The following is a 13,564-nucleotide window of genomic DNA, read 5'->3' on the forward strand; positions in this document are numbered from 1 at the left end:
ACACATAGATGCGGATTATAAATCTGCAGTGCTCGCGTCAAAGAAATGGTTATATACATGTATAATACCAAACCTACGCAGTGCAAGCGAGGTGAACTTTTTCCGCCCGCATCACACTTTTCACCAAGCGCTAATACGTATAGTATATACCTGCAGAGATGAGGGTTATTACACCGTTTGCCTGCCTCTGAATATACGATATTATTACGCGACAGACGGCCAAAGACTCTTTCTCCGTAGACCGAAATTTGCTAACGTCAAGATGAAATCGACGTTTTCTTCCCTCCTTCAAGACTCTCTACGAAACGCTCGGGGGAATTCTTTTCTGTTTTTTTTTTTTTTTTTTTTACTTGTTCGCAAATTGAATCATCAACATTTTCTTCTCCAAGCATTGTACACGTAGCCAGGTATTTTTTCAGAATAATACGCCGGGTAAAGAGGCGCAAGCACGATGTTAGATAGATAGATTTACACGGTGTATCTTTCCTGGTTCGTTAGCGACTCCCTTGGACACCGTGTCACTCGGTCGTTGGCTCGTCAGTTTCCGTTCCTCGAAGGATATAAATGGAGGAATAATAAGGAGAACGACGAAAATTCTTGCTTCGTTTGGAAAAGATTTGTCGAATATATCGTACACGATGATATAAATTAATTTTTTGTCCTTTCGATTCGAAGAAATGTTGTTTGATCCAGTATAAAAAATTTGTGCTATCAAGTGAAACCTTTGGTCGAATTGAAAAAAACGTAATTTTTTATCACCGTATTTTACCGGCGTTTGGTGGTAGATTCAAAAAACCTTTTCTTTTTGCGTATGCGTCGCGGTGCAATGTTGAAGAAAAAGATGTAATCCACGATCGAGTGTGTTTCGCTTATTCAAGCCGGCCGCGTTCTTCTTCCTCGCCGGTTGTGTCCTGGAGAGACGTCTAAGGACCGTCTCGAGTCGGGTTGCGGAGTCAAGTCGAGGAGGCGCCTTTCGATAACTATAACGAGAATCGATATCTCTTCACCGGATTTTTATCTTCTCATTCTTATCTCTCGGCGCTTGGAATTTAAATATTGATACGAAATTCGTCGGAGAACGGGTCGTACGTTCGAATTACAAGGCACATCTAGGAAGAAAATAAAAAAAAAAAAATTAAAAAAAACATTCGTCTCGCAAACAAAATCGTTTTCTGCGCGATAACATTGTCAGGGTAAATTTCCGTTACATCCATAATTCAAATTTCTTTACTCGCGTAAAAAAGCCCCGTGAGCCGGAGTTGGACTTCGTGCGATCGTAAACAGGTATGGCAAAAAAATAATGGAGGACTGCTAAACGATGAGGTTACAATTGTGCAGGTAGGAAGTTATGGGCGATATAGAGATTTCCTGTAACATACATGGGAGGGTCGGGGTTACCGGAAACGACATGCAACGCGGTCGGTGCGTTTTAGATTATAGCCGACGGTTGATCCACGGAACGATGTACGTAACCACGTAGGTTTAAGGGGGTACTTTTCGTCATTCCGTCGCTGCCTACGGAGGCCGATATTAAACCTGATCTTAGCCTTTTACCATGCTTCCTTATGTCCAGGGTAACAAACCAGTCTTGATTGGCTCGTTAAATGTCACGACACCGTATTGCTTGCACCCGGTGCCTATTTACTCCATACACGCAAACACGCGCACACACGCACGCGTGTGATTTCCTCAAGGCCCGCTTCTCGGCCTTATTGTCACGCGTTACTTCCGTCCATTCGCGAACAAAGCGAGCGCCACTCGACGCAAATTCAGGTATAAAATAACGGCGCGACGTATGAACAGGAGCTTAGCCCTCGTGCTCAGAGCGTCGGAAAAGCTCTTGATTGCGAGCGGCAATCGAATCGGCGAATCGAAATATCGTCACATTTTTGTTGCGTATCAAATACTATTAAAATTTTCGAGATTGTCGAAGGGCTAATTTGGGCGTGTAAAGATACTTCGCAGAGTCTAAGATGAGTGAAACAGGGGAGAAGACTTGTTTTATGTTACGTACAGGTATTGTAGTGAAAAAGGGTAAGTCTGCGTTTTGAGTAAAGTCTGCAACTCTGAGGATCAAAAGACTAAAAGTTTCAGTTGTTTAACGGTAAAACAAACTTTCGTGAAATTAATTTTCTCCTTCTTGTAGTTTCAAGCTGTAACGATTCAAGTATTCCCGCTTAGAGTCGGAACAATGACCGAAATGAATTTCACTCGTGGTGTCAGTCACGTGGTGTGCTTCTTCGCCAACGCGTTTGAACAATTTTTTGAAACTTACGCGAAGTTCTATAAAAGTTTATTAAAACTTATCTTAAAGAAATAAAGATCTCGACAAAGGTACGGTGATGGGAATTTTGGTGTCGACAACGGCTGATTACTCAAGTCGAAGAACGTTATTCAAAATTTATGTCGAAACATTAGTCAAAATCACCGAATGTCGAAGATGAGTTGAAATTTTTATGATAATACGTAAAATTGTGAGTGATAAATCGGAAGAGAATAATGTTGTGAAACAAGTCCAGACAGGTAGAATAAAAAAATCAAAAGACAATTTTAAACTATACAACTTTAATCGATTCAAGTAGTTCTACGCAACTTCTGTACAAGTGAGAGATTATATGCATATGTATGGACGAATAAACAGTTTAGAATATAAAGATTTGTCGCGAATTTGATATAACAATTTACGAATCAAATTGATTGATCGAACGTTTCTATGTATTAATTAATATATAAAACTGTCTAGAATACGAAAGTATAACTATTAGTAATGATATTCGTACGACGATTACAATCCCACAAAGCTTAGGATAAAGTATAATATCGCCAAGTCCAAAGAACAATAATTGTTATAATCTAGTTTTGTGTACCTTCAGTTGTGCTAATTTTTTATTTTTCAATTCGTGTAGATTACACACAAAATAAGCATCTAAAAGTGGCTAATACAATAATCGAATGTATTTCCTTGCTACGATCTGTTTCTCCATCAGGTATTTTTCCCATTCAATTTATCGAACACTCAACGAAACTGATTTGTCACAAATCGGAGACGGGAATTGCAGATCGTATCTCATCTCCTGTCAAGTATTTCGCATATATCCGGTAAATTTCTCGCTAAAACTGAGCTCATTGAATATTATTTTCAAACGATTAACGCTGATGTTTCCATCGTACACGGACTAACATCGTTCGCGCGGATCGTTGCCACGGGATGCAAGTGCAGGTCGAATCGATGTCTCCTCCTCGAGTGAAGAGGCGTAGATATCCATACAAAGTAGAGATTTCAAAGTTGAGGATCGCCCGTCGCGACGCCGCGGGTGAATGCCGTTTCGATCCCCCTGATATGCAAAAATGCCGACATCCGCTGACGGGCGGGGACGTATTTTATCCACCTTGAACGTAGATTTTTCACGACTATGTATATCCGGTATCCGATAATCCCGGTGCAGCCGGTTCCGATTCTGCAAGACACGGATGACGCGGATTTTTCCACGTTAAAAACAAACAGCGAACGGACAAAATCGCGAGCAATATAAAAAAAAATAAAAAAAAAAAAAACAAATAAACAAACGAACAAACTCGCACAACTTATAGGATCGACGATTTTCACGGATACGCTTCGATAATTCGTTCTTCCTCGATGTCCTGGCCTCCGTACGTAGCCGAATCGTTTCGAACAGTGGTTATAGAAATTCTGGTGAAATTGTGCACATTGACGGTGGTCTAGAACCGTCAAACTTGTCGGGGTCATTGACCCGTTCACAGCGAGTCGGACCGAACTAACCCAGGCTGGGCTGGGCTGGGCTGGGCTGGGCTGGGTTCAGGCACACCCGGTCCAACCTGCGCCCATATTTACATCCGCACCCATACACGCGTGTAAATATATGCAGAGGACTCACCTGGTAAGAGTCGGAGTCGCTGCAACCCCCGGTGAACGCGCCGGATAACTACGCGGACTTCCGGACATCAAGTATTCTGAAAGAGATGAAAATTCGTATTTAGTTGGCGAGTTTGTTACTTACAATTTGGTACGTCGGAGTCGAGTCGCTACGACGAGTAATCGGAAACACTGCGTTGTTACAGTCTCTGATTTCGGTTGGACAGGTTGTTAAAAATCCACGAATCGAACGGATCTGGTTTATCGTCAGACCTATCCCGACCTATCTCGATTTCAGATATTGCGGTTATCTCATAGGTCGTCGGGAACGTTTGCAAAGTGAAACTTGATCGGTACTCTGTGACGTCCGATCGTTGATTACGATTCTCGTTTATCGCGGTGAGACTTTTCTCCGGATTTATCTCGCTGACGAGCGTCTGTTTCGGGGTATCGGATAACATCCGTGCGTGTGATTTACCGGTATTCAAATCCCCCGCGACAGAGGAACTATTTTGAGAACGTCGCACTGGGTCTGACGAGTGGCTACCGCTGCGTAACTTGCGTCTAATTAGCGAAGCCCAGGTAACGCGACCCGGATTGAATACCCCAGGTGCTTCTCCGGCGGCGTGGCGGTAACCGGTAAACCGTTAAACTGGTAAACTGTAAATTGGTGAGCCAGTGTATACAAGCGGCTGGATGAGGGATAATTATATCTGACTAATGAGAGAAATGAATACACCTACTGGCTTGTTGACGCTCATCCCCCGCATTATACGCGAGACGTATACGTCCCGTTCTGCGCTCGGCTCGTTGTACGGAATTCAAATTTTCACGAAACAACGAAAAGTACGTTTCGGGGGTGGAAAGAAAAATAAAATTCTTGTAACGCGATCCGGTGATTCTCACGTTGAAACGAAGCGCAATCGTATCTAACTTGTACGATACAACGACCGATGATTAATGAAACGACGGAGAATAGATACGAGAATAAGTTGAGGGTGGAATTAGGATTAATTAATCCACGTCGTTGTTCGTTTAATTCGTTAATTGATCGGCGCTTCGAACCGGGTGCGGTGCAGCGGTTTCACCCTGGTTTCCGGTACCGAGCTGGTTCTTCGTCGAGGATCTCGGTGCTCGCGGTCGGAGAATCATTTTCACATTTCACGTCCTGCGTATTACATATTACACACGTGTATGTAACGTACGAGCTGTTTTATCTGGAATTCGGATCGTCCGTTGGCGATTAGCGATCTCATAGTCGTTACTCGCCACGCACGATTATTATTACACCGTTTCTAAAATCATGGTTATATTACCGAATCGAAATCAGCGCACCTAAGTTTTCCGGATTCGTACTCTAATTTCTGGCGATTCTTATCAACCTGCGGCGGTTATTGGATGAGAAGTTTTTTTCGCAGGTGTACCCGAAAATTAGTAAAGATACTTATCTTTTCAATTGATAAAACGAGGTATGACAAAATTTCGTCTGGCAAGGGTCAGATATCACGTTTAAAGGCGGGGAAAAACGAGTCATATGTAGTGTCGGGTTTCGCGTAGCGGAGCTTTTGAGTATGGGATCGAAAATAACCGGATGCTGCCAGAAGATGCACGGTGACGAGTTACTCAGGGTCCGTTGTGTGTCTTCTCGGTTATTTCTCAGAGGCGATATCAGGTTTGAAAATCGATGGAATCAAGTAGCAGCTGATGGTCAACGGGGGGAGGTGGAGAAGTGGTGTCGAGTATGTATTCCAACGGAGGCGATTAGTCCGGACGATACATCGGCCCCGGTCCCGGATGATAAATAACGAGAAATAGGGCAAAGATCTCCTCCTCCTCCTCGGCTATATTGGAATTTGGTTTAATTAGAAACGGTTTTACGGAGAGCCTATCTCGGGGCGTTAATTCCAACACGTCTGGTCTTACGCGAAGCGAGATTCTGGTTGTTAGATACAGAGACCTGGTGAACGAGGGAGCGAAAGCAGGCATGCGGTCTCGGCTCGGATACAGGTGTTCGATTCCAAAGGCAGCTTCCATGGCTTCCATAAGAACCATCGGGATCTCAGGGCACTCTTGCCTCTTGCCGCTAGACGATTTGTCATTGTCCAATGTTCGAGGAACCTTTTTTCGCCTTGTTTCTTGTAACCGCGGGCTACGAAATACGGACCGATGAATTTTCCCCGACGTTTTTTTTTTTTTTTTTTTTTCGTTTCCCGTATCCTTATTACTCCGCAGGATGAAAATTCTCCTCTCCGTGATGGGTTTTTAAATTTCTTATTAATTTCTTCCTCTTCTTCTTCCTTTTTCATACACTTTTATTCTATCCTATTTTTCCGGTTATTGAATATAAGAGAACGAGTCGAACGAATGAAACGACGCGTTGTACAGTGGCGAATGTGTACCTAATGGTGTTTATTATTTATTACACGATTATATAATACGATGTTCGTTGCGTGGCTCAAGTGTGGGAAAAAAAGCTTTTTATCGAACTGTCGAAATTATTGCCCATCTTGTATATTCAACATTCTTTCGTTCGGTGGATTCGTGGACGGGTACATACGTGTAATATGCATGAAAACATTCCTTGAATGAGAATTAGAGGAAGAAGTAAGCGAATGAAAAATAAAAAAGTAGAAAAAAAATAATAAATAATTGGAAAGCAACGGGAGAAATTCCGACGAATTCATTGGGTACGTGATAATTGTACGCGTGGGCGTGTGAAAGGTGCGCCAAGTATGTAAAGATTAATCGGATCGTGTTTAGGAATCTTGGAAGGCAGGTAGGTACTTATAATTCTTACAATCGGGTAAATGAAAGTGAAGAGGATCGGCCGGTGATTATCTCAAAATTCTCTGGTAAAACGATAAAAAAAACAAAAAAAAAAAAAATGTTCAATTTCACGAGACAGAGTCGTTATATTGACACTTATATTGATAGTTGCCTATGAGAATAAAAAATGTATACACCTACATGAGGTCTGTAATTGAATTCTTGTTGAAAAATTGATTGAAAAATTGATTAGGTCCAATTTTCGTTAATTCAAAAGTGTGAGAATTGGAAGAAAAAGTAGCTGTCCGTGTAAACTTTCGTTGAAATAAATTGGCTCCCAGTTGTTTGGTTCGAGAAAAGCTGACGGTTTCATTGGTTCCTTCCGTGCCTCATATGTTTGGCTTCGCTTTATACATATTGGCAAGGATAATATTGGCGCTGTTAGTTTGAGCTGACGAGATGGTAGATACCGACGTCGATTCGCGGTGGTTTTACAGAACGCAAAGCGTCGCGTGGCGTCGATAGGTTTAATGCTAAGGGGCGTAAAGGAAGGAGAGACGAGAGGAGCGTCGGAAATCCTGCTAGGGAATTCAACGGAATTTTCAGGGGAAAATCCTTCGACGAGGGAACAATTTGATGGGCTTTCGTCGTTGCTTAGCAATTACTTACGGGAACCTTATTTGTTTTGTACAACGGTTGCCTCGGTGACGAGACGACGCGACGCGACGCGTCGCGACGTTACGACGACGTTGCGCAGGGAGAAATCGAGAGCCGATATCGAAAATTTTCTATTAAGAGTTTTTTTTCATCTTCGTGGCATTAATTAACAAGGGGTGAAAAAAAAAAAAAACTTTGTCCCTAATTGAAGGACAGAATTCTTTCTTTATTTGCTTATTAAGCTAAATTCTCGATGAGCGATTGCAGGATGCAAAGTATTTCGGTTCGGAGGATCTTACAAAAATTATCACTCGGCTGCGTAATATTTTGTTATCTCGGCGTAATTAATCAATTTATTATTTCATTTGACTTGTTTGGGTGAAATTTGTTCTTACAAAACAAGCCAAGATTTTAAGGCTGAATTATATTTATTTGCTTAATATTTTCTGCATTTGATTCTGCTTAATACGCATATCGATCTTTCATATGAATATATGTCTCGCGAACGAAATCGAGATTCATTAAATAAGGAAACAATATCTTTTCAAAATCACCAAACTTTTCGAAATTTGATCGGAAATTTTTTATTTCATCGTGATATGGTTCGGAAAATCTCTTCAAAACTCGCAACTGAAATACAAAATGATCGAACAATTCCAAAGAAAACGACGAATGCTTTTTCCGACAGTCGGAATGAAATTTCGGAAAGAAATTGTGCAGATCGAGAAATTTCACGTTAAAATCTCGTTCGATTTTGCGATAGAAACGGCAGATTTATAAATTCTCGTCGCACAACTAGCGTGACCGAGAGTCGCCGGGAATCCTGGACCTTAACCTTACTCTAGTAGGACGTCATTTTCACGGCTTAATTGAGGATCCCGTGAAGTTTTACAAAGACGCCCCTGGGAGTAAGAAAATGTTGAAAGTCGTGTCCTGCCCTCGCGGCACACGCGGACCGCTCGTCCCATTGTCAAATTTAATATCTCGCCCCCTATTCTCCGGGCAATCCGAGCCAGAGGTTGGATTTTCCTCAAAGGCTACTCACGGCCGGAGTCGGCCCCAAGTTTCTCTACCCTGTATCCCCAATTTCTCTTGCTTGTCAGTGTATCTCTCTCCCTCTCTCCCTCTCTTCATCCCCTTCCACGCGAGACTCGCGAGCCTCGCCCTCCCTCCGGGGGTAGAAACTCTAACCAAGGTAATACACTGCCACTCTCCTGCCTCCCGGCTTAAATAATAGAAAACATTTGGCGCAGTGGCCTATATGATTTGTTCGCGCCGAGACGGAGCCGAGATTTTCAAGATTCAGGTTAAATTCTCGGCACAGTTTTCTCAGTTTTCTCAGTTTTCTCAGTTTTCTCAGTTTTCTCAGTTTCCTCAATTTCGTTTTGAATTTAAATTCTCGAGTCTCTCGAAATTCCGGCGGTTCGTCGCAGCGGGAAAATCACAATATCGCTAATTCGTTGCGATGAGATATTTATACGACGATGACGAAGTGGAATAACTTTTAATTTCATCATTTCTTGTATGTTTAATATATACGACGAGGTGACGTCGCGACGTTTGAATATTTTTTCTTTTTTCTTTTTTTCTCAATTTACCAACGTCGCGCGTATGCATGGATAAATTGCGTTTAAACTTCGGGCCTAAATTCACGCTGTTGATACAAAAATTATGCCAACACGCCGTCGAGATGCAGAACCGACATACCGACGGGGAAAAAAATGGCACAAACCCCGCTGCAATTCATCCCTCGCGATACATTTACCGGGAAGAGAAACACGTCGCGGTTTACAGACGTGTACGCACTATACTTTATTTACATTTTAAATCCATTAGGGGATATATTCGTGACGAGGAACTGAGTCGTTATAAATCATTCCCTCTCGTTCCTCGTTGAACATTACACTTTTATACGTAGGTGGAACGTTGTATACCCATATATACATGTACATATGTACAATGCCGGGAACTATTTTTTTAGTGCCCCTTTATTCCCCTTCATTTATCCTTTCAAGCTAACGACTAACGGTTCTTCGATTGTTAATTACTTTCATCGCAGAACGTGACTGTCAAATGCAGAAGAAGGCTGCATCGCGTGACGAGAGAAGAAGAGACGGCAATTTTATTGTTCGATGAAAAAAATGTTGGTCGTCTGTATTTTACATTTTCATCTCCTAATTATTTTCGCCTTGTTTTTTTTTTTGTCGTCGCTCGTACGTCAGCGAGCTTGTTTCTTTCACCCCTTCTGTGTTGTATTTTTTGTTTCACACTTTTTCTTCCATATTATCAGCTTCTTCGTAGAATCAATTTTCGCCACTCGAGGCCTTTTAACGTCGTGGCATTTAATTACCTCCTGAATTCCGGAGAAACTTGGGAGATTGTAAACTTTCGTCATCCGTGAACGGGGATCGCTGACGGAGTTTTGGTATCCAATTAAAAGCATCGATGAGTTCAAAGTCACGCGCGCTGTAAAGTCGAGTCGAGTCGAGTCGAGTCGAGCGACAACCGGAAATTGTCAGATCTTCAAACACGGGACTTCGTTGTCAGTCACCGCTTCCAATCAGACGATGCATCCTGCGGAATATCACGTATTTAAACGTCACGCAACATCTCAACCGCTGCAACGAGCTTGGACGCGTCGAAGAAACGTTGCGCGAGTATCAAGTGTCTCGTTACGTCGGAGAAAATCACGCTCCTCGACGTCTCCACGCAGAGACAATTATTCATTTATCGTTACCAGTTTCCTCGTCAATCTGCGAATCCTGGACTTTAATTATTCACCGATTTACATTTTGCAGACAATTAAAATTGAACAATCAAATCGTCGTACTTTCTGAATTTTCATGCACGAACCGCGGCGATTCGTTTGAAATACTTTGAATTTATCGCAGCGTTTTTAATTTCTTTTATCTTTTTTTCTTCCCATTTGTATCTATCACGAACGAGAAATTTCGTCCGATATGAATGTACATAAATTTACTCGTCGAGGATATAAATCGTTCAATAGATTCGTATATTCGGATGAGTAATCGTTCAGCCTGTGTCCCGGAATTCCGTATTATTCATTACACGAACCATTGTTCAGTGTATAAGGTGAAAAAAATTTATTGTATTATTATGGTTATGTATAATTAACGCGCAAAAGATCAAAATTACAAGGGATTTTGAATTGGCGGCGAAGTGGGTGCGAAATTTTTTTTACGAGTCTGTAATTCGTTATACATTTTCATTCCGAAAATTGATAGTGATAAAATTTTCTCAAATATACCATAATAATCGTCATCGTTATCGGTGAAAGAATCGGACAAAATTTTCTTCCCCGCTCACTTCCTTTCTTCCTACACGTATAAATATTTGAAATTTTTCTTCTTCCGGCGTTGCGTGAGGGCGATTTATTTGTCCGCTCGTTTCTTTCATATTTCTTTTTTTCATCCATCGGCGGAAAGGCCTGTTCGATAAATCATTAGGGAACCACCTTGCATAATAGATGGGTTACCGATGTTTACCCCGACGGGACTTTCACCCGCGTTCCACGTCGGGAAACTACGTTAGCATAGCGTAAGGTGCTTCCGATACATGTGATTTCCACGGTGAAACGTTGACGGGTTATTGACCAGAGCCGCGGACCGACGGATCGCGTGCGTAAACTTTGCCGTTGGGGTTTTTTCATCTCTGTCCTTTCCTCGCGCAAGAAAGGAGGAGGGAGAAGAATTTTTTCATTTCTCATATTAGGCCGAGGTTGCACAGAGCCGAAGTTCGTTGTCCACGGTTCGCTTTTTCATCTTCGCCCACATTCTTCCCGTGTGTTTTTCTTTCGATCGGTCGCCTTCGGATCCTCGGAAAAGCGACTGAACCGCGTTGTTTGCGCCCGAGGGAGACGAGCAGAGGTTTATTCGGAAGAAGGCGGAGGTCGCGTATCGCGTTGCTGTCGGCAACGGGGAGGATACGGGGATCCAATCGACGCCGAAGGAACCTGATGAACAACGAACGTCGGGACGACGACGCGGACGCGGATCGAGGTGGAACTCCGGGACACGGACGGATTGCTTCGGGCTGTTTTCGCAGGACCGCCATTAGAGAAAAATAAACAAACAAAAGGGTCAGGCGGGTGGTGGGCGCCCTTATTTTTCCGGGGCTCGAAGGGGAGGAGATGCTATTTATTTCCCGAGATAATCGCGTGTATTTAAAAAAAGAAACCAAGAACGGTAACGGGGCCTGAAAATACACCCAGCGCGAATTCAAATTTCCCGACGCAAGAGAACAACTTACGCTTTCATCCGAGGGTAAAAAAAAGTTTTTCGATGCACGTGATTTTTTATAAAACTAAGATTGGGGTGTTTTTTCACCCCTCCCCCTGTCACCGGAATAGGTAAAAAGAAAAAAAAGATGTTGCCGTTCCACGGTCAAGCTAGTAGATGTATTTTTTCGTTCCGTGCAAAAAATCTATAACCAAAGTTCCGATTCAATTCACCCGGATTCCTGTAGCCGTTTACTTCCCGCTGTACGGGGAACGTAGTCTGACGTTATAGACGTAGTTCGGAAACTGTGATCAGTCAACACCGCAACTTTGGCGAAGGTGCCTATGTATGTACCTGCAGCAGCGTGGTTCTATCCTGACTCTTTGATCTCTTTGAATTTCCCTTCATCCTTTGGCGGAAGGCAGCAGGCCACTGCAAATATGCTTTCTGCACCTGATGGAACGCGTTTATGAACATTTTTCACCGCTATTACCCATATATTTATATATAAATACATATGTAGATATGCGCTTGAGGGAAATCGGTTTTTGATCTCGAGTTTTTGCGAAAACACCCGCGCGGTTATTGCGGGATCGAATTTTCTGAACACAAACGATTCTGAAAACCGTGTGAAAAATGTCGCGGGTTCTGGAAATTTTGAAAACGCGAATGCTTATTTTATAGCCACGATATTACGAGTGGTATAAAAGTTACGAATATACCAAATCCCTGTTTATTATACGATGCCCGGTGGAGATGCAAATTATTTTTCGATTCGCACGTTGTTATTATCGAATACATGCTCGCGACGATGGGTGTGAAGAATCCCTGGTGAATTCTGTGTAAATAATAAAAATTACAAATGAAAAAATCCTGTATCAATACGCGAGGGAGAGAGAGTGAACAAGTTTTTTCTACTTTTTTTTTTTTTTTTCTTTTCTCCCTTTCGGTACACGAAATATCACGGTGATTAGAAGCATGCCGATGGGGGCACAGCCCGGATTACCACCCTCAGCCATCGTCGGCGATAAAAACAAATAAAAACAATAATGAGAGACGGCGGCATGGGGGAAAAGGGAAAAGGGCTGGACGCAACGAAACCCGGTTCTGTTTACGCGCGGGTACCGCGGAACGCGTTATGGAAACTGTATTTCACGGGGGATGCTGTACTACTCTCTGTATTTTTCCAGGAACGCGGCTACCGGTCTTGTTTTAATCATTTTTTATCGGGTGGAGGGAAAGCGCGAACCGCGGCTGAAAAGTTACGCGTCGCACGTTCTCTCCTCCGCGAATAAAATGTCCAAATTTCTCGTACCGTTGGGAGGGACGCCATTACGCGACCGCCGATTACCATCCCTTTTTGGAAAATCGGCGGGTCGGACCGGGCAATCATTTTTGAGGTAGCGCCTCCTCGTTGAGTTGAAGTATTAGTTGATTGTAAAAATTCATTGACCACGGGGTGTTTTGTCCGTGAGTTTGATCCTGGAATATTTTCTAGTAGCTTTTTTATACTGGTCTTTTTTTTCACCTAGTTTTTTCGACGGGTATACGGACTGAGATTTCTTTTAGCCAGTCGTCGAGGTGGAGTTGTGGTTGAGAAAACAGGTGGCACAGGGTGGGATTACTTTCGCAACGGTTAAAAATTAGCAATTGGTGGGAATCTGGTCGGTGAATAAAAAGATTCGCAAGACATTAAAATTTGTTTAAACGTACCAGCGTTAAGAAATCAATCCGAAGGTTCTAATTACGATACATATATTTTTGTCAAATATTTAAGATTCAATGTTTGTCCTGTTCGAACACGCTCTGGTTCAATGACTACTTAACAAAGTAGGGACAAGTTCTTACATACTGATCGACGATTATTATTTCTGCAAACTTTGCAGCGTCGCTCGTCGAGAACACGTCCCGTGTTTCGAAAACTGTTTTGTCGGTGCCGGCGACGATCGGAAAAGAGAAATATCCGCGGAACCGGGCCGTCGTGCAGCGGGAGTTTGTAATCTGAGACGCGCGTGTCGGGGAATCCTGA

The 13,564-nt window shown here is 42.7% G+C and overlaps 2 protein-coding genes across 9 annotated transcripts in view; one reads left to right on the forward strand and one right to left on the reverse strand.

Moving 5' to 3' along the window:
- LOC124306788 (teneurin-a) overlaps positions 1 to 13,564 on the reverse strand; it is a 489,347-nt gene that overhangs the window by 128,572 nt on the left and 347,211 nt on the right. For all 7 annotated transcript variants that reach the window (XM_046767795.1, XM_046767801.1, XM_046767797.1 and 4 more), the window contains one exon: positions 3,897 to 3,972. In XM_046767795.1, the coding sequence (XP_046623751.1) occupies positions 3,897 to 3,972 (76 nt within the window). The remainder of the gene's footprint in view (positions 1 to 3,896; positions 3,973 to 13,564) is intronic.
- LOC124306797 (uncharacterized) overlaps positions 1 to 13,564 on the forward strand; it is a 156,293-nt gene that overhangs the window by 85,740 nt on the left and 56,989 nt on the right. The gene's annotated exons all lie outside the window — the stretch shown is intronic.

This window comes from Neodiprion virginianus, chromosome 6, assembly GCF_021901495.1.
Source record: "Neodiprion virginianus isolate iyNeoVirg1 chromosome 6, iyNeoVirg1.1, whole genome shotgun sequence".
NCBI classification, from domain to species: Eukaryota; Metazoa; Arthropoda; class Insecta; order Hymenoptera; family Diprionidae; genus Neodiprion; species Neodiprion virginianus.